Source organism: Mobula birostris, chromosome 28, assembly GCF_030028105.1.
Source record: "Mobula birostris isolate sMobBir1 chromosome 28, sMobBir1.hap1, whole genome shotgun sequence".
NCBI lineage: Eukaryota > Metazoa > Chordata > Chondrichthyes > Myliobatiformes > Myliobatidae > Mobula > Mobula birostris.
In genome coordinates, this window is record NC_092397.1 from 12481168 (window position 1) to 12507855 (window position 26688).

The window sequence follows — 26688 nt, forward strand, 5'->3', positions numbered from 1 at the left end:
CAACGTGAACGTTAATCAGCATTGTCTGGTTTGCAATCCAACGGAGTGCACAGCTCCAGGAAAATAAGGTGCAGGGCAGCGTTTTTAATTTAGTCTACGAATCTGAAGATTGATTGCAGAAGTTAATATTTGTTACATATCCTAACTCCAGAACACGCCCTGAGTGTTCAGCTTCATAAAACCAAAAAGAATAATTTCACTTTCGGGAGAGGGGGGGTGGGGGGGAAGAATTGTTGTCCAGTGTTATTGTCACAAGTTCTGAGGTATAGGGATGGACTTTGTTTTACATGCCATCTAAAGCAATCATTTCATCGTGACAGTACCTCCAGCAAAACAATTCTCCAATTGACTTCCTAACTACGATTACAAATGAATAACACGCGCAAAACGTCAAAACATCAGCAGGACCATTACATGTACATTGAAATGTCCGTTGGCAGGTCAGGCAGCTTCTATGGACGGGGGGGGGGGGGGGGGAAAGAACAGCTGACGTCTCGAGCTGAGACCCTCCCGCCAGGACTGGATCTCTTGTGCCTCCAGTTACAAAGGAACAAGAGAGGTGCGACTTCAGGATTGAAGGACGTCCATTTAGAACTGAGATGCGGAGAAATTACTTTAGCCAGAGGGTGGTAAATTGGCGGAATTTGTTGCCTCGGGTGGCTGTGGAGGCCAAGGGTGCATTTCAGGTGGAGATAGATAGGCTCTTGGTCAGCCGGGGCGTCAAAGGGTATAGGGAGTGGGGATGACTGGAAGAATTGTTTCAGCCCATGATTGAATGGTGGAGCAGACTCGATGGGCCAAAAGGCCGGCTTCCGTTCCTATATCTTGGAGAGGACGAGTGAGCCTGCCCCCACACTCCCCCCGAGGGCTGACCGTCGACAAGCGGGACGCTAGTGTCACCGAACAGGTCCGGAAGCGCTCCAGATAATGGAATTGGGATCCGGTTTATTACCACTGACAAAGATGGTGAAGTTTGTTGTTGCGTAGCAGTAATGCAATCCATATAACCATATAGCAATTACAGCACGGAAACAGGCCATCTCGGCCCTTCTAGTCCGTGCCGAACTCTTACTCTCACTTAGTCCCACCAACCTGCACCCAGCCCATAACCCTCCATTCCTTTCCTGTCCATATATCTATCCAATTTAACTTTAAACGACAACATCAAACCTGCCTCAACCACTTCTGCTGGAAGCTCGTTCCACACAGCTACCACTCTCTGAGTAAAGAAGTTCCCCCTCGTGTTACCCCTAAACTTTTGCCCTTTAACTCTCAACCCATGTCCTCTTGTTTGAATCTTCCCCACTCTCAATGGAAAAAGCCAATCCATGTCAACTCTATCAATGCCCCTCATAATTTTAAATACCCCTATTAAGTCCCCCCTCAACCTTCTACGCTCCAAAGAATAGAGACCCAACTTGTTCAACCTTTCTCTGTAACTTAGGTGATGAAACCCAGGTAACATTCTAGTAAATCTTCTCTGTACTCTCTCAATTTTGTTGACATCTTTCCTATAATTCGGTGACCAGAACTGTACACAATACTCCAAATTTGGCCTCACCAATGCCTTGTACAATTTCAACATTACATCCCAACTCCTATACTCAATGCTCTGGTTTATAATCCATAAAATATAATATAAATTACGATTATATTAATCGGGGTGCACCTCGGGTTAGTGGGGGAGGGGGAGTGTGTGCCTAGTTGGACATTAGGATTAGGTTTGAGGATTGGGCTGGGAGAGAGAATGTTCTGGAGTTTAGTGTGGTGAGGTATGTGGGCCAGTGGCACATTGAGTAATGGAGACACTTCAGTCTGGCCCGTTCCTTTCATCAACCTGGTCTGATATCACCTGGTTTAATGAACCGGGTGTGCACTGGGACACATCATCAGCAGTGCAACCTGATGGTCATTGGGTGCTTTGGGTCTTTAATCATTAGACCCCCCTCCCCTCCCGCCCAGGCGTCCTAGCCTAGGCTGATCAGGCCTGGCTTGTGTTTATCCCATGGATCAAGATAATGAGAGGCATGTCATTCTGAGGGTTGTGGTATTTTTAGACCTCATTAACTGGCATCTGGCGCGTGGCCAAGTGGTTAAGGTGTTCGTCTAGTGACCTGAAGGTCGCTAGTTCCAGCCTGGGCTGAGGCAGCGTGTTGTGTCCTTGAGCAAGGCACTTAACCACACATTGCTCTGCGACGACACCAGTGCCAAGCTGTATGGGTCCTAATGCCCTTCCCTTGGACAACATCGGTGTCGTGGAGAGGGGAGACTTGCAGCATGGGCAACCACCGGTCTTCCATACATCCTTGCCCAGGCCTACGCCCTGGAAACCTTCCAAGGCGCAAATCCATGGTCTCACGAGACTAACAGATGCCTAAAAAAAAACTGGCATCCGTATGCCTGGGATTGCATGGGTTAAGTTGATGGTGTTTACTGGAGATTCAGTATCACTCCACCCTGTCACTGAGTTTAGTCGTGACTTCATAGTATGTGTGTGGATGTAACCCTGAGGTTTGGACAGCACGTGTTTGTCTAGGGGAAGGCAGCCTCTGGCCCAGCCAAACTGAGAAATCTCGTTTGTGTGGATGCTGCCGGATGTGTTTCCCGGTTACAAATCCGAACCGCAAGATATCAGACAGTACACCGTATGCAATTAAATGACTGAACTTTATAAATCTTAATCTGACTATAGGGTTAGTAAAGAAAAGAAAAAGGGGCCTATTTTAATGAAACAGTCTAATGTGCACGTTGGAACTCACGGAACCGTCCATTCGACTCCCATCGACCCCCTCTGAGCGCCTCAGGCCCTCGCTCCAAGTCCACTCCATCTGGCGGTCTACCATCTCCCTCCATTCGCATCTTCTCTCTTCGTCTCGCCGACAAAAGACCATGAAATCCCTTCTTTCAGACCCACAAGAAAGAACAACACACCTCTCATTCCAGACCCCCGTTATCTGTAGTCATAACCCAAACACTGCTGCTACAGAGAAACCACGACATTAGCAGTGAAACATTACAGTGTGTTACATGTATATGAGAGATTTATGTAGGGGTGTGTGTGTGTGTGCGTGTGTGTGTATATATATACTTTACGGATCCCGAGGGAAATTGGGTTTCCTTACAGCTGCACCAACCAAGAATAGAGCGTAAATATAGCAATACAAAAACCACAAACAATCAAACAACAAAATGCAAACTATGCCAGATGGAAATAAGTCCAGGACCAGCCTATTGGCTCAGGGTGTCTGACCCTCCACGGGAGGAGCTGCAAAGTTCAATGGCCACAGGCAGGAACGACCTCCCGTGCCGCCCAGTGTTGTATCTTGGTGGAATTATGGCTGGAGTCCAACAGCAAAAAAGTTCAATATCCGGTCTACAAACACGTTCCTCGATTGTAATATGACCCGGATTGCACCATCTGTTGTTAATCAGAACAGTAAGCACCCAACTCCTTTACGCTTACCGCTCTCAGTGCACCTCCGGTCAGCCCGAATGGTCTGGAAGCCGTCCATGGAGAAGTTTTGATCGGGTATGTCCTCATGCAGCCCCGTTCCAGTGAAACACATAACACTGCACTCCCGAAATGTTCTCTGACGCCTGGCTAGCACCGTCAACTCGTCCATTTTATTACCCACCGAACTCCTCTTCTCCATAAGTCTCTGTTGTCTCAACCCGGTCCTCTTTCCTCACCTTTGTGATCCCCCTTTGCATCCTCTGTGTGTTTTCCTCCAGATTTTAGCCGAGGTGTCCGAATATCAGAATCAGATTAAATATCACCAGCACATGAAAGTTGTTAACTTAGTGACAGCAGTACAATATAATACATGATAAATATCGAAAAAAACTGTATTATGTTAAGTATGTATATTAAATAGTTAAATAAGTAACGCAAAATCAGAAATATATTTTTTTTAAAGTAGTGAGATAGTGTTCATGGGTTCAGTGTCCATTCAGAAATCAGATAGCTGAGGGGAAGAAGCTGTTCCTGAATCGTTGAGTGTGTGCCTTCAGGCTCCTGTACCTCCTCCCTGGTGGTAACAATGAGAAGAGGGCATGTCCTGGGTGATGGGGGTCCTCAATAATGGATGGTACATGATACAGCTGGCTAAGTTTACAACTCTCTGCAGCTTCTTCTGATCCCGTGCTGTAGAAACCCTCCCCCTGTAACAGACAGTGATGCGGCCAGTCAGAATGCTGTCCATGGTACACCTGTAGAAATTTGCTGGAGTCTTTGGTGACACACCAAATCACCTCAGACCCCCGAAGGAAATAGAGGATAATGGCTGGGGGGGGATCACCCATCTTGTAAAGACACTGCCCAGAAGGAGACGATGGCAAACCACTTCTGCAGAGAAATTTGCCAAGAGCGATCACGGTCATGGAAAGACCATGATCGCCCAGGTCACACAACACGGCGCATAGTGATGATGTCATGTGACACGGCGCATAATGATGACCAGTGCACTAAGTTGGATCCTTGACCTCACGGTCTACCTTGTTATGATCTCGCACTTGTGTTGTCTGCCTGCTCTGCACTTTCTCTGTCTGGGATATCAGAAGTAGGTTTCCTACATGAGAGTGGTCGCTGGCAGAGGTGGTGGTGGTGGGGGCAGAAACACAGGCACTTGGATGGAAGAAAAAAAGGTCTATATGAGAGGGAAGGGTCAGATTGTCTTAGAGGAGGTTCAAAGGTTGTCAGACAATAGTTTTCCATACTGTGCTGTACCTTCGATGTTCTACGTTACACTTCATTCTGCATTCTGATATTGTCGTAACTTTCTTCTCTCTCCATGCACCGTGTAACGATCTGATCTGTATTCAAACAACAGGAATTCTGCAGGTGCTGGAAATTCAAGCAACACACATCACCAGCACCAGCAACTTTGATGTGATCTGTATTCAAGTCATTTTTTTTTTAACTGTGACAATAATAAATTATAATTTTTAAAGTAACTACTCTGTACAATTGGGTAAAACCGTGCTGTAATGAACTGCTCTTTACAATCCACTCTAATGAGCGCTCGTTCCAAGCCTCTGCGCCTGCCCTCCGACTGCCCAAAAGTTGCAGTTTGACCCCTGTTCAGGGGCAACATTTCAATTCACATGTAATCATCATTCAGCCATACGTGAATGCTCACGAATGCAGCCAAATGAGACAGCGTTACTCTGGGGTCAAGATACAAAACACAACACCAACAGTCATCATCATCATCATCAGGTGCCATGCCCAGTTTGAGCTTTGACTGCCATGGCCCACACACTCCTGTTTCGGGTCAAGTGGATCAATTCATTGGTATTCATTTCCAGTTCTCTGGCTGCTGTCTCCATCATCATTTGTCTTTGTCTTCCTCTTGCTTTCTTCCCTTCAATCTTTCCCATAATTACCGTGCATTCTAACTCCTCTTTCCTAATCACATGTCCAATGAAGTTACATTGCCTTTTCATGATCTCATACATTATTTCTCTTTTTGTGTCTGCCCTGTTCATGACATCCTCATTAGATATTCGTTTCATCCATGATATTCTTTGCATCCTCCTCAAAAACCACATCTCTGCTGCTTCAATTCGTTTCCTCATGTTACTAGATATTGTCCAACATTCTGAGCCATATAACATAACTGGATAAACGTAACATTTCAGTACTCTGAGGCGGGTTGTCATGCCTAGTTGAGTGTTGGTCAGTATACTCTTCATTCTCGTAAAGGTGTCTTTTGCCATCCCTATTCTTCTTTTGATGTCCAAGTTGCACCTGCCATCTGATGTCACCCAGCTTCCTAAGTAGCAAAAGTTCTGTAATTGTTTTATGTCTTCCCCATTTATTCAGCCTGCAGATAGGAATCTCCTTCTTTTTGGATATCACCATACATTCTGTCTTTTTGCAATTGATAGATAGACCCATTTTTGCACTTCCTTCAACAACTACATCACTAAAGTTTTGTAGTTCTTCCTCCATACTTACAATTAACACAGTGTCATCTGCATATCTGAAATTATTGATGTTTTCACCACCAACTTTGATTCCCAAGATGTCTCTTAAGTTTTGTAATATTGTTTCGCTGTACACATTAAATAAATCAGGGGAGAAAACGCACCCTTGTCTAACGCCTCACTTGATTTTCGTAAACTGACTCACTTCTCCATCTATTCTTACAGCGGCAGTTTGTTCCCAGTACAGATTTCTGATTAGGTGGAGGTCCTTCAAATCTAGATCTAGAGTTTCCTGTAATATTTCAATAACTTATTGTGCTTCATTATCAAATTTATCAAATACTTCTGTGCAGTCGATAAAACAAACAAACAAATCTTTTTGCACTTGAATAGCTCGTTCTGATCGTATCCTTAGCATCAATATTGTGTTTCTTGTACCATTGTTATTGCTTTTGTGTGTTGGCATGTGGCCAAGTGGTTAAGGCGTTGCGAACCTCTGCTGAGGCAGCGGGTTGTGTCCCTAACCACACATTGCTCTGCAACGACACCGGTGCCAAGCTGTATCGGCCCTAGTGCCCTTCCCTTGGACAAAATTGGTGGCGTGGAGAGGGGAGACTTGCAGCATGGGCAACTGCCGGTCTTCCCATTGCCCAGGCCTGCACCCTGGAAATCTTCCAAGGTGCAAATCCATGGCCTCACGAGACTAACGGATGCCCATGTCTTAAACAAAACCACATTGTTCTTTACCTATTTCAGCTTGTATCTTACTTTTAGCCCTTGTCATCAAAATTCTTCGAAGTCTCTTGGTGATATGACTTATTAAACTTATGGTCCTGTGGAATTCACATTCTATTGCTCCAGGTATCTTAGGAAGAGTGATAAATACCAACTGTCATGCACGGCACAAAGCACGCATGGCAGGTACAAAACAGAAAGATACAGCTACTTCACAAAGGAGACCAAACTCAAGCTGCCCAATGACACTGAAATCTGCCCACGACCACAACAGAGCTTGTCTTCCACCGAGCGAACACTGGGGAGCAGCACTGACTCCAGCCTGGACGCCGCACCACGCTGCCCCCTGGTGGAGTGTACCGGCTCCGACGCCTCTCTCCCAGCAGGCAATGCCGCGACTTGAGGCCGGCTCGGTAGCAAGCACGTGTAGCATATCGGTAATAAAATTGCGCAAAATATATATCTACAGAGTCAATAGGAATTGAATATGGGGCAAAGCGGATGTGAGCTGCCCTCGATCCTGGGAAAAATGGCCACCGAGGAGCGGCTTCAGTTGATGTCTGTGTTCACCCAGCGGGGACAACTGTGCTCTGGTCAGCAATCAGACTAAAATCAGTGGCTGTTTACGGCCGGGTACTTTATAAATTAGCCGCATTTTGCGCCCTATTTGTGTCTGGCAGTTGAAGATTAAGGTTAGCTTCCTTTATTAAAACATAATGCATCATAACTGTCGATAACCCAACACAGTTTGAGGGTGCACGAGGGGCAGCCCGCTAACCCACGCCAACATGGCATGCCCACAGCTTACTAACCCTAACCCGTACATCTTCAGAGGAATCCGGAGGAAACCCACGCGGTCACGGGGAAGGGGGAACGTACAAACTCCTTACGGGCAGCGGCAGGAATTGAACCGCAAGCTTCCGATCGCTGGCGCCGCAAAGCGTTACGCCAACCGCCGCTCTACCAAGCCGCACCTTTTCCCCCTGGTGCTGCCTCACCATAGGCCGTAAGGTGCAGAAGCAGAACTGGGCCATTTGGCCCGTCGAGTCCACTGCGCCATTCCGCCATGGCTGGTTTGCTGTCCCTCCACCTCGTCATGCACGAAGTAGTATGGACGGTATCCCAGCCAAGCTTTTCCCAGTGGGCCAATCTATCAACTGACGGCCACGTGCTCTAATGTTGAGGAGCAACCTGAGCTGGTTGGGGGGGTGTGGGGGCCTCCTTCATCCCGAGGGACTTCCGGAGAGGAGGGCAATCCGTCAACGAGCGGTGGGAATTGGCCTCGTGCCTTGTGCTGATGAGTAGGTACGGTTGCCTTCTGATCGACCGCCGGCTCCGTTTGCCCTCTGGATAATGTTGAGGGGAGGCGGAGCACCATCTCGTATTCCCTTGTCAAGAATCAGACAGGTTTAACATCACCGGCGTATGCCGTGAAACTTGATAGCTTTGCGGCAGCAGTACAATGCAATGCGTGGTAATGCCGGGAAAGGAAATTGTGAATCACAGTAAGTGTATGTATTAAATAAATTAAATAAGGTTCGTCCATCATCATCGATGAAAACCTCGACACCATTAGTACTTTTTACGAGGTCGAGTTGCGAGCTCGACGCTCAACCCGGCACGGATGGAAAGCGTGCCCGGGAGCGGCTCGACTGGATTCAAACTCAGGAACCTTAGCCCCCGGGGTCCAGTGCTGATGTCACTGCGCCACCAGCCAGCTTGATGGTGTCGAGACTAGCACGTGATTTGGATTTAAGTGAGGGAGAGTTGCTCGCTCTCTCTTCCCAATTCCCATCTGGATCCAGTGGCAAGACAGAGTCTAGACGGCTGGAGATGGGACGAGGCGCAGTGGATGACCAGGACGTCTTCTGTGTCTTGTTCTGCTCTACACGTTCCACGACGCTTGCAGAGACCGCCTTCTTGACCGTTGGACCTTCCGCTGCTCTCGTCCGCTCAATCCACCGGAGTATGTCTTCACATGCTGGGATAGACAACTCCCTATCTCACCGAGGGTTTGAGACCCGTCGGCTACCCTCACCTGGTTTAGCCGGCTTGTCGAAGCCGTTGCCCGGGGTGTGGCCGCTGTCGCATGCAAACAGCTACAGGGAGCCACAGGTGAGAGCTGAGTGCCAGGTGGGGACCAAAGGTGGACTAACCGCCCTGAAAAGGACGCGACATGTTCCCCCACCAGAGGTGCTACCCCTCCCTGACACCCCAACACCCCAGTTAAATAAAATATGTAGTGCAAAAACAGAGACAGGAAAGTGGTGAGGTAGTGTTCACGTGTTCAGTGTCCATTCAGGAATCGGATGGCAGAGGGGAAGAAGCTGTTCCTGAATCGCTGAGTGTGTGTGTCTTCAGGCTTCTGTACCTCCTCCCTGATGGTAGCAATGGGAAGAGGGCATGTTCTGGGTGATGGGGGTTCTTAACGATGAGGAGCATCTCACTGAGACTCTCCTGCAGTCGAATCTGTTGAGTTATGCTGCAGCTCTCTCTCTCTGGGGGATGATTAGCTTCCGGGGGCCAAGCCAGCAGCTCTGCTCCATCAGGAGCTTGAGATGGTTCAGAATTTAAAGTAAATTTATTATCAGAGTACGTACATGTCTCCACGTGCAGCCCTGAGATTCATTTTCCTGCGGGCGTACTCAGTAAATCTATAGAATAGTAACTGTAAACAGGATCAATGAAAGGTCAACCAGAGTGCAGAAGACAGCAAACTGTGCAAATGCAAAAAGAAGGAACAATAATGATAAATAAATAAGCAATAAATATCGAGAACACGAGACAAAGAGTCCTTAAAGTGTGCCCATTGGTTGTGGGGACGTTTCAATGACGGGGCGAGTGAAGTTTGGTTCACGCTTTTGTTCGGGAGCCTGATGGTTGAGGGGTAGTAACTGTTCCTGAACCTGGTGGTGCGAGTCCTGAGGCTCCTGATGACAGCAGTGAGAAGAGAGCGTGACCTGGGTGGTGGGGATCTCTGATGATGGATGCTGCTTTCCCACGACAGCGTTTCGTGTAGATGTGCTCAATGGTGGGCGGGCGGGGGGGAGGGTTTAACCCGTGATGGATTAGGCCATGTCTACTACTTGTAGGATTTTTCATTCGAGGGCATTGGTGTTTCCGTACAAAACTTTGATGGGGGCCAGTCAATGTACTCTCCAGCTCTCATCCATAGGAGTTAGTCAAAGCTTTAGATGTCAACCAAACCGCCGCAAACTCCTAAGGAAGTAGATGCGCTTTGCAACTGCACTTGTCTGCTGGGCCCGGGGCGGGACCTCCGAAATAGCAGCACGGAGGAATTCTTCGGTATGTCGCCGGAGATTCTTGCGAGTCTCTGCAGGTGCAGGGTGGAGAGCAATCTGACGGGTTGCTTCGCCGTCTTGGCGTGGAGGCTCCGATGCCCCCGCGGTCCAGGAGAGGCTGCAGAGGGCTGTAATCTCGGCCCAGCTCCATCACGGGGCCACAGGAGGACGACTTCGAAAGGCGGCGGCATCTGTCACTGCCTGGGGCGCACCCTCCCTCAAGTGCCAAGGACTGGCGGCCAGAAGCCCGGGGGTTGGAGACGAGTGTGCGTGCGGGTGGATGGGGACAGGTGCTTGCCCGCTGTTTTGCTGTTGTGGTTTCTGTTGTTCTGTTGGGCGCCAGAATTGGTGCCAAAACATATGGCGGAACTGGTGGGCTGCCCCGGGCACCAACCCCCAAGGATGTGCTGAGAAGTGCATCAATTTTTGTTGTTGCTCTGTTTGTGCATTTTTGTATTGTCAGGGTGGACTAGTGCTGCAGCCTACAGGTCGCAAGTTGGTCGCAGGTCACTGGGTTGCACTGAACTGAATGTGCCTGGACTCTATCGGTGTCTTTGTGATTTGGTGTTTTGCATTCAGTGTTTTCTATTGCCATTTGCGTGATTTGTTTTTTTTTTTTTGCATTGAGGGGGTTGGTGTTTTTCTTTAAACGGGCCCCATGCTTTTTCTCCATTTCGTGGCTGGCTGTGTAGAAGACAAATCTCAGGGTTGTTACTTGCGTGTGCACTTTGATAATAAATGTACTTTGAACCTTCAAAATGTCGCCACGTTTCTGGCGCCAACACAACCCGCCCATAACTTGCTAACCCTAACCTGTACGTCTGTGGAACGTGGGAGGAAACCGGGGCACCCGGAGGAAACCCACGCGGTTATGGTGAGAACGTACGAACCCCGTACAGACAGCGGCGGGAAGTGAATCCCTATTGCTGGCACTATAAAGTGTTACACTGACCGCTACAATACCACACGATACGGCGAGCTGAGGCGGGGAAACGTTGGCGGGGGGGGGGTGCGTGCTGACTTTAGACAGTTGTCCAGGGATGGGCCAGACCGCCCCCCCCGGCTACAAGTGTTGCAGGACCAGCTTCCGGGGAATCGCGTCCCGACTAACAGAATGATAGGTCGTAATGGGTCTGACCGAGCTCTTGGCCCGATGCCCTTTGGCTCACTGCCAGTTCTCGGAGGCAGACCTGTAGGTGCCCGACATGTCAGAGGTACTGGATAAGTTTGATATTTTGTTTTGCAAGTACTTAGCACCACACTCAGGGGAAACGGAAAGCAAACCTGCGTCGGTTCTGACCTCGATCGCTGGGTCTGGGGTTTGGACAATCTCCCAGTGACTGCATGGATTTGCTCCGAGTGCTCCAGTTGCCTCCCAGGGTCAGTGGGTCAATCGGGCAGGTGTAAATTGTCTCCCTGGCTGGTCCCCTTGGGGAAGGTAGGAAGGTGGATGGGGTGAATGGGTTGCAGGGAAAGTTACTTGGGGGGGGGGGGGGAATGTGCTAGCAGGGCCTCGATGGGCCGGGTGGAAAACGCAGAGCAAACTAATCCTTGCGTTCTTGTCCGCCCCAGGTTTCCTTCAGATGCCGACTGTACAATGGACGCACAACATCACCCCAGGTGAGTTTCTGGCGACCTGTCCCCACCCCGCTGCCCAGGGGGAGCTCCCACAGGCCGGACTTCTTGGGGGAGAGGGGGTGGAGGGCTGTCTTTTGGTTGTTTTCCTCACCGGGCCTCCTGTCCTTTCCCTCCAGCCCCGCCCTACATTCGGATTCTGGAGCAGCCCAAGCAGCGGGGGATGCGGTTCCGGTACAAGTGCGAGGGCCGCTCGGCGGGAAGCATTCCTGGTGAGAAGAGCACGGACAGCACGCGGACGTACCCGGCCATTGAGGTGAGTGCCCCCCTCCCCCCTTTGCACTGAGCCGTGGGTAATCTGGCCCGGGAAAGGTTGTGGCTTTGGGTGCCCCGCACAAAGTAATATAGGCATCCGTCAGTCTCGTGAACCATGGATTTGCTCCCTGGAAGGTTTCCAGGGCACAGGCCTGGGCAAGGTTGTATGGAAGACCGGCAGTTGCCCATGCTGCAAGTCTCCCCTCTCCACGCCACCGATGTTGTCCAAGGGAAGGGCATTAGCACCCATACAGCTCAGCACCGGTGTCGTCGCAGAGCAATGTGTGGTTAAGTGCCTTGCTCAAGGACACAACATGCTGCCTCGGCTGGGGCTCGAACTCACGACCTTCAGGTCGCTAGTCCAATGCCTTAACCACTTGGCCACTCCAGATCTCCACATCCACTCCATATCTAATAGGCTTTAATGAGATCCCCCCTCGTTCTTCCAAACTCCAACAAGTGCAAGCCCTGAGCTGTCAAACACTCCTCAAATGTTAACCCTTTCATTCCTGGAATCATTCTCATCAACCTCCTCTGGACCCTCTCCAATGCTTGCACATGCTTTCTTCGATAAGAGACCCAAAACTGCTCACGATACCCTAAGTGTGGTCTGAGGCTCATCGAACCTGCTTCAACCACTTCTGCTGGAAGCTCGTTCCACACAGCTACCACTCTCTGAGTAAAGAAGATCCCCCTCATGTTACCCCTAAACTTTTGCCCTTTAACTCTCAACTCATGTCCTCCTGTTTGAATCTCCCCCACTCTCAATGGAAAAAGCCTATCCACGTCAACTCTATCTATCCCTCCCACAATTTTAAACACCTCTATCAAGTCCCCCCTCAACCTTCTACGTTCCAAAGAATAAAGACCCAACTTGTTCAACCTTTCTCTGTAACTTAGATGATGAAACCCAGGTAACATTCTAGTAAATCTTCTCTGTACTCTCTCTATTTTGTTGACATCTTTCCTATAATTTGATGACCAAAACTGTACACGATACTCCAAATTTGGCCTCACCAATGTCTCGTACAGTTTTAACATTAAATCCCAACTCCTATACTCAGTGCTCTGATTTATAAAGGCCAGCAAACCAAAAGCTTTCTTCACCACCCTATCCACATGAGATTCCACTTTCAGGGAACTATGCACCATTATTCCTAGATCCCTCTGTTCTACTGCATTCTTCAATGCCCTGCCCTTTACCATGTATGTCCTGTTTTGATTAGTCCTACCAAAATGTAGCACCTCACATTTTTCAGCATTAAACTCCATCTGCCATCTTTCAGCCCACTCTTCTAACTGGCCTAAATCTCTCTGCAAGCTTTGAAAACCTACTTCATTATCCACAACTCCACCTATCTTAGTATCATCTGCATACTTACTAATCCAATTTACCACCCCATCATCCAGATCATTAATGTATATGACAAATAACATTGGACCCAGTACAGATCCCTGAGGCACACCGCTAGTCACCGGCCTCCAATCTGACACACAGTTATCCACCACTACTCTCTGGCGTCTCCAATCCAGCCACTGCTGAATCCATTTTACTACTTCAATATGAATACCTAACGACTGAACCTTCCTAACTAACCTTCCATGGGGAACCTTGTCTTACCCATAAAAGTGAAAGATCTTTCAGAACCACCATCTTTTATTCCTTTGTCTTACGCCCCTTAGCGTTAATTCCTGCTTAGCATCATTTCTCGGCTCCTTAAATAGCTTGCTTAGTACTTGTGGGCTCGTTTGTACTCTTAAAGTATACTGAAATCTTGGAATTAAGACTGCTAGCTATTTTTGACTCCCGGAAGAACCCCAAGGGTCAGGAGATCAACAGAAATCCAACAGCAGAGACGTAGCATCAGAGAAGCAGCATTCACCAGAAAATGCACAAATTTAACAGAATTTTCGCGAGAAAGTAGAACAAAAGTCAACTTTAATGCAAAGTAGCCACGGTGTCGCTGTACTATTGTTGTTCCTTTCCACGCCTTGTGGCGCATCGGGCAGCAACTTCGCCATTCCCTTATCACCTGTCTGTTTTTTTTTACGAGGGGAGCCGCTAGCTCGAGGCTCGACCCAGCACGGATGGAAAGCGTGCAAGGATTTGAAGGAAGCCGGCCGGATTCGAACTGGGGACCACTCGCCTCGAAGCCCGGTACTGATACCACGACACCGCCGGCCGGCTATTTGCTATGCCCAGGTAGTGATGGCCAGTTCAAGAACCGAACGGCTGAGGGGAAGGAGCTGTTCCCGAACCTGGTGGTGTGGGACTTCAGGCCTCTGTACCTCCCGCCCCATGGGAGCTGCATCTGGTTATGGGCCACAGGCTAGCAAATGAGAGGAGCTTGGCTGGCCGGTGGCGTAGTGGTATCAGCACTGGGCTTTGAGCCAAGTGGTTCCAGGTTCAAATCCGGCCGGCTCCTTGCGTGATTTACATCCGTGCTGGGTCGAGCGCCGAGCTGGCAACTCGGCCTCGGGAAAACGCCAAAGGAACGGCAAGGTTGCCGCCCGCCTGTCAAATGGGGCGCGGAGGGGAACTCCCAGCTGGGAGGGGGTCTTAGTCGGCTGAAGGGCCCGTTTCTGTGCTCTGCGGCTCCGTGTGCGGCCATGGGACGCAAAAGGCACCCTCTAATGGCAGGCCCGCCCTGTGCTGGTCTTTCCGCCGTGCAGATCGTAAATTACCTCGGCCCGGCCCGGGTGCGGATCTGCCTGGTGACCAAGAAGGAACCCTACAAGCCCCACCCCCATGACCTGGTGGGGAAGGACTGCAAGGACGGCTACTACGAGGCCGACCTCCCGGAGAGGAGCGTTCACAGGTCTGCGGGGGTTTGGTGCCGGAGGGGCTGAGGTGATGGGGGGGGAGGCAGGGGGGAGGGAGAGAGGTTGGTCTGGGGAGGGCTGGGGTGACGGGGAGGGATTAGTCTAAGATGGGGCTGAGGTGAGGGAGAGGGAGGGATTGGTTTGGGGAGGGACTGAGGTGTCCGGGAGGGGTTGGTCGAGAGGGGCTGAGTTGGGGGAGGGGGAGGGACTGAGGAGTCTGGGATGGGTTGGTTGAGAGGCGCTGAGGTGAGGGAGAGGGAGGGATTGGTCTGCGGAGGGACTGAGGAGTCTGGGAAGGGTTGGTCTGAGAGGGGCTGAGGTGATTTAGAGGGAGAGATTTGTCTGGTGAGGGGGTTGTATGAGGGAGGGGGAAGGATTGGTTTGGGAAGGGGTGAGGTGATGGGAGAGGGAGAGGGTGGGGTTGGTCTGGGGAGGGGCTAAGGTGATGGAGACGGAGGGATTAGTCTGGGAAGGATCTGAGGTGATGGGGAGGATTTGGTCTGAGGGGCTGATGTGAGGGAGAAGAAGGGACTGATTTGGGAAGGGGCTGAGGTGATGGCTGTGGGGGGTTGAGGATTAGTCCAAGGAGGGGGTGAGGTGATGGGAAAGAGGTTGGTCTGGGGTGGGGGGGGCTGAGGTGATCGAGATGGAGAGGGAGGGACTGGTCTGGGGAGGGGCTGAGGTGCGGGAGTGGGAGGGGTTGGTTTGGAGGGGCTGAGGTGATGGGGAAGATGTTGGTCTGTGGGGGTGCCGAGGTGATGGAGAGGAAGGGACTTGTCTGGTGAGGGGGTTATATGAGGGAGAGGGAGGGACTGGTCTGGGGAGGGGCTGAGGTGCGGGAATGGGAGGGATTGGTCTGGGAGGGGGTTATATGAGGGAGAGGGAGGGACTGGTCTGGGGAGGGGCTAAGGTGCGGGAATGGGAGGGATTGGTCTGGGAGGGGGTTATATGAGGGAGAGGGAGGGACTGGTCTGGGGAGGGGTTGAGGTGCGGGAGAGGAAGGGATTTGTCTGGTGAGGGGGTTATATGAGGGAGAAGGAGGGATTGGTCTGGGGAGGGGGCTGAGGTGCGGGAGTGGGAGGGGTTGCCTTGGGAATGCCTACGGTGACACAGAGGGAGGTGAGAGTCTGGGAAGGGCAGAAGGGGGGCAGGAGATCCAGGAGGGTGGGTGATTTCGGTGTCTGGGGAGTGGGATTCACGATCCGAGGGGAGAAGGCAGGTTGAGGATCGGGGAGGCGGGGAATGCGGATGGGGAAAGGGAGGGTGAGAGTTCAGAGATCAAAGGTTACAGGGTGATGAAGGTTTGAACAGACTGGGAATATTGTGTTCAGTTCTGCTCGCCTCATTAGAGGAAGGATGTGAAAGCTTTGGGGAGGGTGCAGAGGAGATTTACCTGGACTAGAGAGTGTGTCTTATGAAGATAGGCTGAGCGAGTTAGGGCTTCTCTCTCTGGAGTGAAGGAGGACGGGAGGCTATGGGACTCCTTCCAGTCGGTGGACTGGGCCATGTTCAAGGTCTCATCCATGGATCTAAACGAAGACATCATGGCTGTCACGGACTTTATAAAATCAGTTGTAGATGAGTGTGCCCCCAGAAAGTCATTCTCAGTGTCTTCCCCAACTGGATAAACACGATCTGCAGCCTGCCGGGGGCCAGATCAGCAGCATTCAACGGCGACCAACTTAAATACAAGAGGTCCAGGTAACAATCTCCGGAAGCAAAGTGGCAGTTCTGGACCAGACTCGAATCACTGAAGGGTGCTCGACAGATGTGGCAGGACTTGAATGCTGTCACCTCCTGCGAGTGACAAGAAGGCTTCACTTCCGGGTGTGCTCAATGCCCTCCGTGCTCGCTTTGACTGTCAAAAGATTGGAGGGGCCTTCACGAACTTCGCAGCCCCCAAGGACAGTGCGACTTCAGTCTCTGGGGTCGACGTGACAGCAGCCTTCAGCCACGGAAAGCGTCCAGCCCAGACAGGGCGCCTGGCCAAGTACTAAAGACCTGTCTTGATCAACTGGCAGGAGTGTTCATCGATATCTTTAGCCTCTCGCTTCAGCAGTCTGAGGTACCCACCTGCTTCAAGCCGGCTTCAGTTGTACTGGAGCCCAAGAAGGACGCGGTAACCTGCCTCAGTGACTGTCGTTCAGTAGCACTGACGGCCACAGCAATGAAGTACTTGTGAAGTTCTTTCTTTCTTTTTAAATCTTTTTATTAATTTTCCAAAATTATAAACACAGTAACAATATTGATACAGAGAGATTGGAATAATCTTATTGTTGATAAACATGTACAGAAAAGATTTCAAATAATACAGGTGTAATAGACTTCCAAACGCTTCATATGGTTAATCATAGAGAAAAAAGGAAAAAAAATGCAAAGAAACCCCCCCCCCCAAAAAAAAACAAAAAACTAAAAAACAAAGAACTAAATGCTAAACTCAAAAAAAAGCAAATGGAATAAAACAAGGCTGGACCAATATTTTAAATCAAATACGTTCAATAATGTTGTCAACTCCGCTCCTCTATTCATATATTTTAAGTTAATAAGAAGGATTCGGAAAGGTCAAATTACGTCATATGAAAATCTTGAATAAATGGTTTCCAAGTCTCTTCAAATTTAACCGAAGGATCAAAAATGTCACTTCTGATTTTTTTTCTAAATTTAAACATGATATAGTTTGGGGAAACCATTGAAATGTGGTAGGAGGATTGGTCTCCTTCCAGTTCAATAAAATGGATCTTCTGGCCATCAAAGTAACAAATGCGATTGTCCAACAGGCTGAACTTGAGAACTTGGTGATGAAACATATCAACCCCTGCCTGAGAAGGGAGTGGGATCTGCTCCAATTTGCCTACCGTCACAACAGGTCCACAGTGGATGACATTTCACTGGCTCTTCCCTCAATCCTGGAACACCTGGACAGCAAAGGTGCAGACATCAGGGTGCTCTTTATCGACTACAGCTCAGCGTTCAGTCCCCTCAAAACTGATCAATAAGCTTCAAGACCTTGGCCTCAATAAGTCGCTGTGGAATTGGGTCCTGGATTCCCTCACTTGCAGACCCCAGTCAGTCTGGATTTGTACCAACATCTCCTCCACGATCTCCATCAGCACAAGAGCACCACAAGGCTGTGTGCTCAGCACCACCCCACCCCCAGCTCCACACACTTTACACTTACGACTGTGTGGCCAACCACAGCTCCAAAGCTGACAAAATTTGCTGACAACTGCCGAAGGTGGTGATGAATCAGCCTGTAGGGGGGAGAATGAAAAATCTGACTGAGTGGGGCCACAACAGCAACCTCTCACTCAAACCCCAGACCCGAACACCTAGGGGCAGAGTTAGGCCAGTTGGCTCATCGAGTCTGCACCACTGCTTCATCATCACTCATCATCCCTCTCAACCCCATTCTCCTGCCTTCTCCCTGTAACCTTTGACACCCTGACTAATCAACCTCTGCCTTAATGATATCCCCCCTCCACAGCCTTGTGTGGCAATGAATTCCACAGATTCACCACCCTCTGGCTAAAGAAACTTTTCCTCATCAAAATGGACATCTTTCAGTTCTGAGGCTGTGCCCTCTGATCCTAGACTCCTCCACTACGGGGAAACATCCTCTCCACATCCATATAGGCACCCGTTAGTCTTGTGAGACCATGGATTTGCGCCTTGGAAGGTTTCCAGGACTCAGGCCTGGGCAAGGTTGTATGGAAGACCGGCAGTTGCCCATGCAGCAGGTCTCCCCTCTCCACGCCACTGATGTTGTCCAAGGGAAGGGCATTAGGACCCATACAGCTTGGCATCGGTGTCGTCGCAGAGCAATGTGTGGTTAAGTGCCTTGCTCAAGGACACAACACGCTGCCTCAGCTGAGGCTCGAGCTAGCGACCTTCAGATCACTAGACGAATGCCTTAACCACTTGGCCTCGCCAACACATCCACTCCAGATCTCCACATCCATTCCATATCTAATAGGATTCAATGAGATCCCTCCTCATTCTTCTAAACTCCAGCAGGTACAGGACCAGAGCCTTCAAACACTCCTCATATGTTAACCCTTTCATTCCTGGAATCATTCTCATGAACCTCCTCTGGACCCTCTCCAATGCCAGCACATGCTTTCTTTGATAAGAGGACCAAAACTGCTCACGATACACCAAGTGTGGTTTGACCCATGCCTTATAAAGCCTCAGCATTACAACCTTGCTTTTATATTCTAGTCCCCTCGAAATGAATGCTAACATTGCATTCGCCTTCCTCACCACCGACTCAACGTGCAAGTTAACCTTTAGGGAATTTTGCAGGAGAGCTCCCAAGTCCCTTTGTGCCTGTATTCCTTCTGCCAAAGTGCATGTCCACACACTTCCCGATGCTTCATTCCATCTGCCGCCTCTTTGCCCATCCCTCCCCAATCTGGCTTAAATCCTTCTGCAGACTCCCTACTTCCTGAACACAACCTGCCCCTCCACCTACCGTCCACAAACTTGGCCACAGAGCCATCAATTTCTTCAGCCAAATCACTGACAAATAACACCACGAGTCGTGATCCCAACACTGGCCCCTGTGGAATACCACTAGCCAACCAGGAAAGGCTCCCTTTCTTCCCACTCTTTGCCTCCGGCCAATCAGCCAATCAATATCACTTAATATTGGAAAATGTATCCAGCATACAACCTGAAATTGTTATTCTTCACGGACAGCCAGAATGACAGAAAACATTAGAACCCCAAAGAACATGAGAACTAGGAGAAGGAGTCGGCCATCTGGCCCGTCGAGCCTGCTCCGTCATTCAATAAGATCATGACTGATCTGACCATGGACTCATCTCCACCTACCTGCCTTTTCCCCCCAACCCTTAATTCACCTACTATGCAAATATCTATCTTGAAAGGTCATTGCTAAAGCCTCCATTATCTCTCCACCCACCTCTTTTAGAACTCTGGGGCATAGTCCACCTGCTCCAGGTGTCTTGTCTACCTTCAGACCTTTCAGCTTCCCCAACTTCGGTTTGCACCCCCCCCCCCCCGCCAACTTACCTTAAACCCTCCTCAACAGCTCTAACAATCCTACCTGCAAGCCTATTGGTCCCCTTGTGGTGTAACCTGCCCTTTTTGTACGGGTCATACCTTCTCCAGAAGAGATCCCGATGATCCAGAAATCTGAATCCCTGCCCCCTGCACCAGCTCCTCTGCCAAATCTTCCTATTCTTACCCTCACTGGCGAGCGGCACAGGCAGCAATACAGAGATTACTACCCTGGAGGTCCTGCTTTTCAGCTTTCTCCCTAACTCCCGATATTCCCTCTTCAGGACCTCCTCCCTTTTTTATCTATGTCGTTGGTACGAGGACTTCTGGCTGTCCACACTCTTTAGAGTACCATGGACCCGATCTGAAACTGAGATCTGGGAGGCAACTTGCCATCCGGGTGCCAGAATCTCCTTGCTGCTCCTGTAATTATGGAATCCCCTATCACGACTGCAGTCCTCTTCTTCCCCATTTCCCATCTGAGCCACAGCACCAGAGATCTGGTCACTGCGGCTTTCCCCTGGTAAGCCCTCCCCTCCCCCCCCCCCAAAACACCACCACCAACGGTATCCAAAGTGGTATACTTCATTTCTGAGGAGAACGGCCACAGGGGTACTCAGCACTGGCTTCCTGGTCCCTTTTCATTTCCTGACAGTCAGGCACCTGCCTCCTGCAACGTCGGGGTGACTACCTCCCTGTAGTTCTTGTCCATCACCTCCTCACCTTACCAAGGTGCTGATCAGGAGAACGAAGCCCAAGGTCCATGACTCAGTTCTCATCTGGGGATGAAGGCTTGAGGTACATTTGCTATCAAGGTATCTATGCAGCATACAACTCTGAGATTCGTCTTCTCCAGATAGTCACGAAACGGGGAAAACCGTGGAAGCCGTTCAAAGAACATTAACTAACCTCCTCCCCACTGACACACAAAAAAAAACAAATCACGCAAACAGCAACAAAAACATCAATCCCACCATACACAAAAAGGAATCATGTAGACGGCAACGAGAACATCAAACCTCAAACCCCAAACACCACCCCCTGTGCAAAAAAGAACAAAAGGACAAATGGACGAAACTACAGACTGTAAAACATAAAGAGTCCACTGGTTGCCGTCCACATGATTTTTTTTTTCATAAGTTCATAAATTGTAGACCCAGAACTTCAGTATCATCCTCTGACAGCATCGTGGAGGAGAGAGACCACCCGAACACAGAGGCCTTCCCATGGGAACAGAGGGCGACAGGCACCCTTGTCTGGCAGCAGCGAGCGAGAGGTGGTAAGGTCTGTCAACTTTAAATTCCTCGGTGTTACCATTTCAGCGGATCTGGCCTGCCGGTCCAGCACGCCAGCGCCGTTACGAAGAAAGCACGGCAACACCGCTACTTCCTTTAGAAACTTGCAGAGATTCGTCACGACATCTAAAACTTTGACAAAACTCTATAGGTGTGTGGTGGAGAGTATAATGACTGGCTGCTTGACAGCCTGGTATGGGAACACCAATGCCCTTGAGTGGGAAAATCCCACAAAAAGTAGTGGATACCGCCCAGTCCATCACGGGTAAAGCCCTCCCCACCACTGAGCTACACGGAGCTCTGCCGAGGGAAAGCAGCGTCCATCATCAGAGATCCCCACCACCCAGGCCGTGCTCTTTTCTCGCTGCTGCCATCAGGAAGGAGGTACAGGAGCCTCAGGACTCGCACCACCAGGTTCAGGAACAGTTACCATCCCTCAACCATCAGGCTCTTGAATCAAAAGGAATAACTGCACTTAACTTCATTTGCCTCATCACTGAAATGGACTCACGTTCAAAGTCTCTTCATCTCTTGTTCTCTTGTTATTTATTGCTTATTTTTCTTCTCTCTTTGTACATACACAATTGTTGTCTTTTGCACGCTGGCCATTTGTCCATCCTGTTGGGGGCAGTCTTTCATTGATTCAATTCAGTTTCTCGTATTTTACTGTGAATGAATCTCAGGGTTGTATAATAAGGCATCCGTTAGTCTCGCGAGACCATGGATCTGCGCCTGGAAAGTTTTCACTCTCCAGGGCGCAGGCCTGGGCAAGGTTGTATGGAAGACCGGTGGTTGCCCATGCTGCAAGTCTCCCCTCTCCACGACATCGATGTTGTCCGAGGGAAGGGCAAGGGCCGATACAGCTTGGCACCGGTGTTGTCGCAGAGCACTGTGTGGTTAAGCGCCTTGCTCAAGGACACAACGCGCTGCCTCAGCCGGAGCTCGAACTCACGACCTTCAGATCGCCAGTCCAATGCCTGAACCACTTGGCCACGTGCCCACAACAGGGTTGTATATGGTGACGTGTATATATATATATATATATATATATATATATATACTTTGATAATGAAGTTACTTTGAACTTTGACTTGCGAGAGGTGCACAAGATGGTAAGAGGCACGGCTTGAGTGGGCAGCTGGAGACTTTTTCTCGGAGCGGAAACGGCTAACACGAGGGGGCGTAATTTTAAGGTGATTGGAGGAAAGTGTAGGGGTGGCTGTCAGCAGTAGGTTCGCTACAATGAGCATGTGTGGAACACCCTGCTGGGGGCGGTGGTGGAGGCCGATACATTAGGGACATTTAAGAGACTCTTAGGTAGGCACGTGGATGATTTAAAAAAAAAATGGAGGGTGAAGTAGGAGGGAAGGGATTAAAGGATCAGTACGACATTGTGGGCTGAAGGGCCTGTACTGTGCTGCAACGTTTTGTGGGCTGGCAAGGTGGAGAGCTGGGGTGCCAGGGATTGGGTTGAGGGGTCGGAGGTGAGCGGCTGTCCGTGATTCCGTTGCTCTTCCCAGCTTCCAGAACCTGGGCATCCAGTGCGTGAAGAAGCGAGAGGTCGCCATGGCTCTGCAGAACCGGCTCAGCAAGAACGTCAACCCCTTCAACGGTGAGGACCTCTCTCCCCCCGTCCTGGCTATCCTGTTCCTCCCGGTGGTGGGGTGGGGCTGGGGATTGGAGCCTCGGCCTAATGTCTGTCCCCCTCTTCCCCCATGTGCGTTTTGCAGTCCCGGTGGAGGAACTCCAGAACGACTCCGAGGAGGATCTCAACGTGGTCCGGCTCTGCTTCCAGGTTTTCCTCCCCAACGAGATGGGCCTCTGCACCGTGCCGCTGCAGCCGATCGTCTCCAACCCCATCTACGACAACCGTAAGTGCAGTAATCGCCAGTCAGAACGCTCGTTGCTGTGCTTGTCGTTCAGTGGTTCGTGACCTCCTGGTCCAGGGGCGGTTTCCACGGCAAGGTACGGAAGTAGATTTCTTCCGCGCAGTTGCTGCCGCTGACTTCTCCAGGTAGTCACGAAACAAAGAAAAACCGTGGAAGCCGTTCAAAGAACATTAACTAACCTCTCCACTCACACAAAAAAAAACAAATCACGCAAACAGCAACAAAAACATCGACCCCCACCATACACAAAAAGAAATCATGTAGACGGCAACGAGAACATCAAACCTCAAACCCCAAACACCCCCCCTTGCAAAAAAAAAAACAAATCACGCAAATCGCAGCAAGAATGAGCGGGCAAAAATACAGAATGTCAAACATAAAACTGAAAAGGAGTTCACTCGTTGCCGTCAGTTTGAACTCAGGACCTTCTGCCCTGAAGCCCAGCGCTGATACCACTACACCGCCAGCCGGCCCCGTGAGAGCACTTAGTTACTCTGCTTTGAACGCCAAGGTCGCTGGTTTGGTCTCGCTAGGGCTTTGCCGCTGTGAGGTCGTTCGCCTTTGCGGATTTCAAAATAAAGGATCGGCTGTACCTTTGTCGTTACGTGGAAGCGCGTTGTACTGTGTTGATCTCCCGGCCTGGTCTCTCAGCACTTTTAGTTTGTGCCCACTGTCCCTCTGAGCCATACCGTCTGGGCACCCTCATACCTGATGGCATTAATATCGATTTCTCCTTCCAGTAAACAAATCCACCCTCACTTCCCTCCTCTAATTCCCACTCTGACCTTTCACCTCTTCTCACCTGCCTATCACTTACCCACCACCCCTCCCCCAAGGTCCCCTGCTCCTTCTCTTCCTCCCCTGGTCCCCTCTCCTCTCCTCTCAGATTCCTTCCTCTCCAGCCCTTGACCTTTCCCACCCGCCTGGCTTCACCCGTCACCTTCGAGCCAGCCTCCTTCCCCTTTCCCCCACCTTTTTATTCTGGCCTCTTTCTCCCCTCCCTTTCCGTCTCAGTCCTGCTGAAGGGTCCCGGCCCGAAATGCGACGGTTTATTCATTACTGCAGGTGCGGCCTGACCCGCTGAGCTTGTCCAACGCTCGGTTCGAAAGTCGGCCTCTCATTTCGCCTTCGGGTCCAAACTCCGCACACGAGCCCCGACAGTCGTCAGAGCAGCCAGTCCTGTGTCAACAAGGCGAAGTTATTTACAGAGTTATTCAATAATCAAGTGTGGAATAAAGGAGAACTTGCAGTTTAAGGGGGCACTGGTGAATCTGAGCGACTTCTGCCAGTAACCAATGAAACAAAGGGAATAACTAAACAAAAGTTTGTCAAACAAACTTTTGCTGGTATACAATCGTGGTGAGCAGTAGTCTCTAACCTCCCTTTGGACTTGGAGGCAACTCGGTGTGACAGAGGTGTTGCTGAGAGCAAGGAGGAGTATGAAAGGTCGGGGGACGGGTCGAATCGAAGCCACGGGGTCCGCGCCCGAGAGCACGGCGATGCTACCAAACGTGCTCTTCGGGTGGAGATTTACAGGTGGGATCGAGGCGCCAAGTGTGGCGTATCCGAGCAGCAGGACCCATCGTTCGGACGGAGACTTACAGGCAGAAGTGAAGTGGCAAAGTCCGTCGTATCCAAGTGCAAGAACCAGTAGCTGGGACAGAGACTTAAGCCCCGGGCCAGATTGAAAAGGTCAGGGTGTCGGGGTCCGAGGCGAGGTACGTGCCAGCTCTGATTGCTGCATCACCACGTTTACTCGCCTCTGCGCTGAACTGTGCAACCCTTTGGATTTCAGTTCAGAAACGCTATTCGATTGCGGTTACTGTTTGCAGGATGTCTTTTTTTAACGCCTGCTGGGTGTTCGACAGTCTTTCTTTATGCAGTATTTAATTTTATTTTTTTCTGTGGGTTCTTTTTTTGTTGAGCTTGATGTGGTTTTTATTCTCTGCACATTGAGTGTCAGGCAGTCTTATATATACTCCGTGTCTGACCCCGGGAGTGTGTGATGGGACGGTGTGGAGGGAGCTTCACTCTGTGTCTGACCCCGGGAGTGTGTGATGGGACGGTGTAGAGGGAGCTTCACTCTGTGTCTGACCCCGGGAGTGTGTGATGGGACGGTGTGGAGGGAGCTTCACTCTGTGTCTGACCCCGGGAGTGTGTGATGGGACGGTGTGGAGGGAGCTTCACTCTGTGTCTGACCCCGGGAGTGTGTGATGGGACAGTGTGGAGGGAGCTTCACTCTGTGTCTGACACCAGGAGTGTGTGATGGGACGGTGTGGAGGGAGCTTCACTCTGTGTCTGACCCCGGCAGTGTGTGATGGGACGGTGCAGAGGAGGTCTAACTTGTCTTGGCGTTGCCTGGTCTTTAACGACCTCGCGTCTCATTTCAGGAGCTCCAAACACAGCCGAGCTGAAGATCTGCCGGGTGAACAAGAATTCCGGGAGCTGCCGGGGTGGCGAGGAGATCTTCCTGCTTTGCGACAAGGTTCAGAAAGGTAACGGGAGATTCCGGGCTCCGGGAGATAGGGCGGAAAATGGAACCGGTTGTCAGCGCCTGGAAGACTCACTGACCGTTGTGGCACAGAGGGGCAGAGCGGCTGTCTCCCAGCTCGAGAGACGCGGGTTCGATCCTGACCTGGGCCGCTTTCTGTGTGTTCAGTTTGCACATTGTTCCCCTCCCTGGTAGTTCCAGTTTCCCCCCCCGTCCCAACGATGTGCAGCTCAGTGGGTTACGTGGCGGCTGCCAGGGGTTGTAGAAACAGATCAAAATGGTGGCATGCATTACGCCGCCGGCGTTTCGGGCAGCAATGAAGGCCCTCCATCTCTGGCAGCTTTCGGGGCTTCATTCGCCGTCTCGGTAACTTCACTACTGTCAGCCATGCCTATACATTATAGTCGTCAAACAATTGATACCAGCACGTACAATCATCACAGCGATATTTGATTCTGCGCTTCCTGCTCCCTGGATTACAAATTGATAGTAAATATTAAAAATTTAAATTATAATTCATAAATAGAAAATAGAAAATGGAAAGTAAGGTAGTGCAAAAAAACTGAGAGGCAGGTCCGGATATTTGGAGGGTACGGTCCAGATCCGGGTCAGGATCCGTTCAGCAGTCTTATCACAGTTGGAAAGAAGCTGTTCCCAAATCTGGCCGCATGAGTCTTCAAGCTCCTGAACCTTCTCCCGGAGGGAAGAGGGATGAAAAGTGTGTTGGCTGGGTGGGTCGTGTCCTTGATTATCCTGGCAGCACTGCTCCGACAGCGTGCGGTGTAAAGTGAGTCCACGGACGGAAGATTGGTTTGTGTGATGTGCCGCGCCATGTTCACGATCTTCTGCAGCTTCTTCCAGTCTTGGACAGGACAACTTCCATACCAGGTTGTGATGCACTCTAGAAGAATGCTTTCTACAGTGCATCTATAAAAATTAGTGAGGGTTTTAGGGGACAGGCCAAATTTCTTTAGTTTTCTCAGGAAGTAAAGGTGCTGGTGGGCCTTCTTGGCCGTGGACTCTGCTTGGTTGGATCAAGTCAGGTCATTTGTGATATTGACCCCGAGGAACTTAAAGCTTTTGACCTGTTCCACTTGCGCACCACCGATGTAAATGGGGTCGTGCGGTCCGCTACTCCTTCTGAAGTCAACAACCAATTCCTTCGTCTTGCTGACGTTGAGGGATAGGTTATTGTCTTCGCACCATGCCACCAGGTTCTTAATTTCCTCTCTGTACTCAAACTCATCATTACCCGAGATAAAGGTCAAATACTGAAAGGACTTGCTCAGGTGGACGTGGAGAGGCTGTTTCCT

General features: G+C 50.3%; 1 protein-coding gene across 1 annotated transcript in view; it reads left to right on the top strand.

The window, feature by feature from the left end:
- The window catches only part of LOC140189324 (putative transcription factor p65 homolog), a 75601-nt gene that overhangs the window by 36961 nt on the left and 11952 nt on the right, over nucleotides 1-26688 (top strand). The window contains exons 2-7 of the mRNA XM_072246040.1: nucleotides 11538-11585; nucleotides 11720-11856; nucleotides 14529-14674; nucleotides 22516-22607; nucleotides 22726-22866; nucleotides 25275-25379. Coding sequence (XP_072102141.1) covers nucleotides 11538-11585; nucleotides 11720-11856; nucleotides 14529-14674; nucleotides 22516-22607; nucleotides 22726-22866; nucleotides 25275-25379 — 669 coding nt within the window. The remainder of the gene's footprint in view (nucleotides 1-11537; nucleotides 11586-11719; nucleotides 11857-14528; nucleotides 14675-22515; nucleotides 22608-22725; nucleotides 22867-25274; nucleotides 25380-26688) is intronic.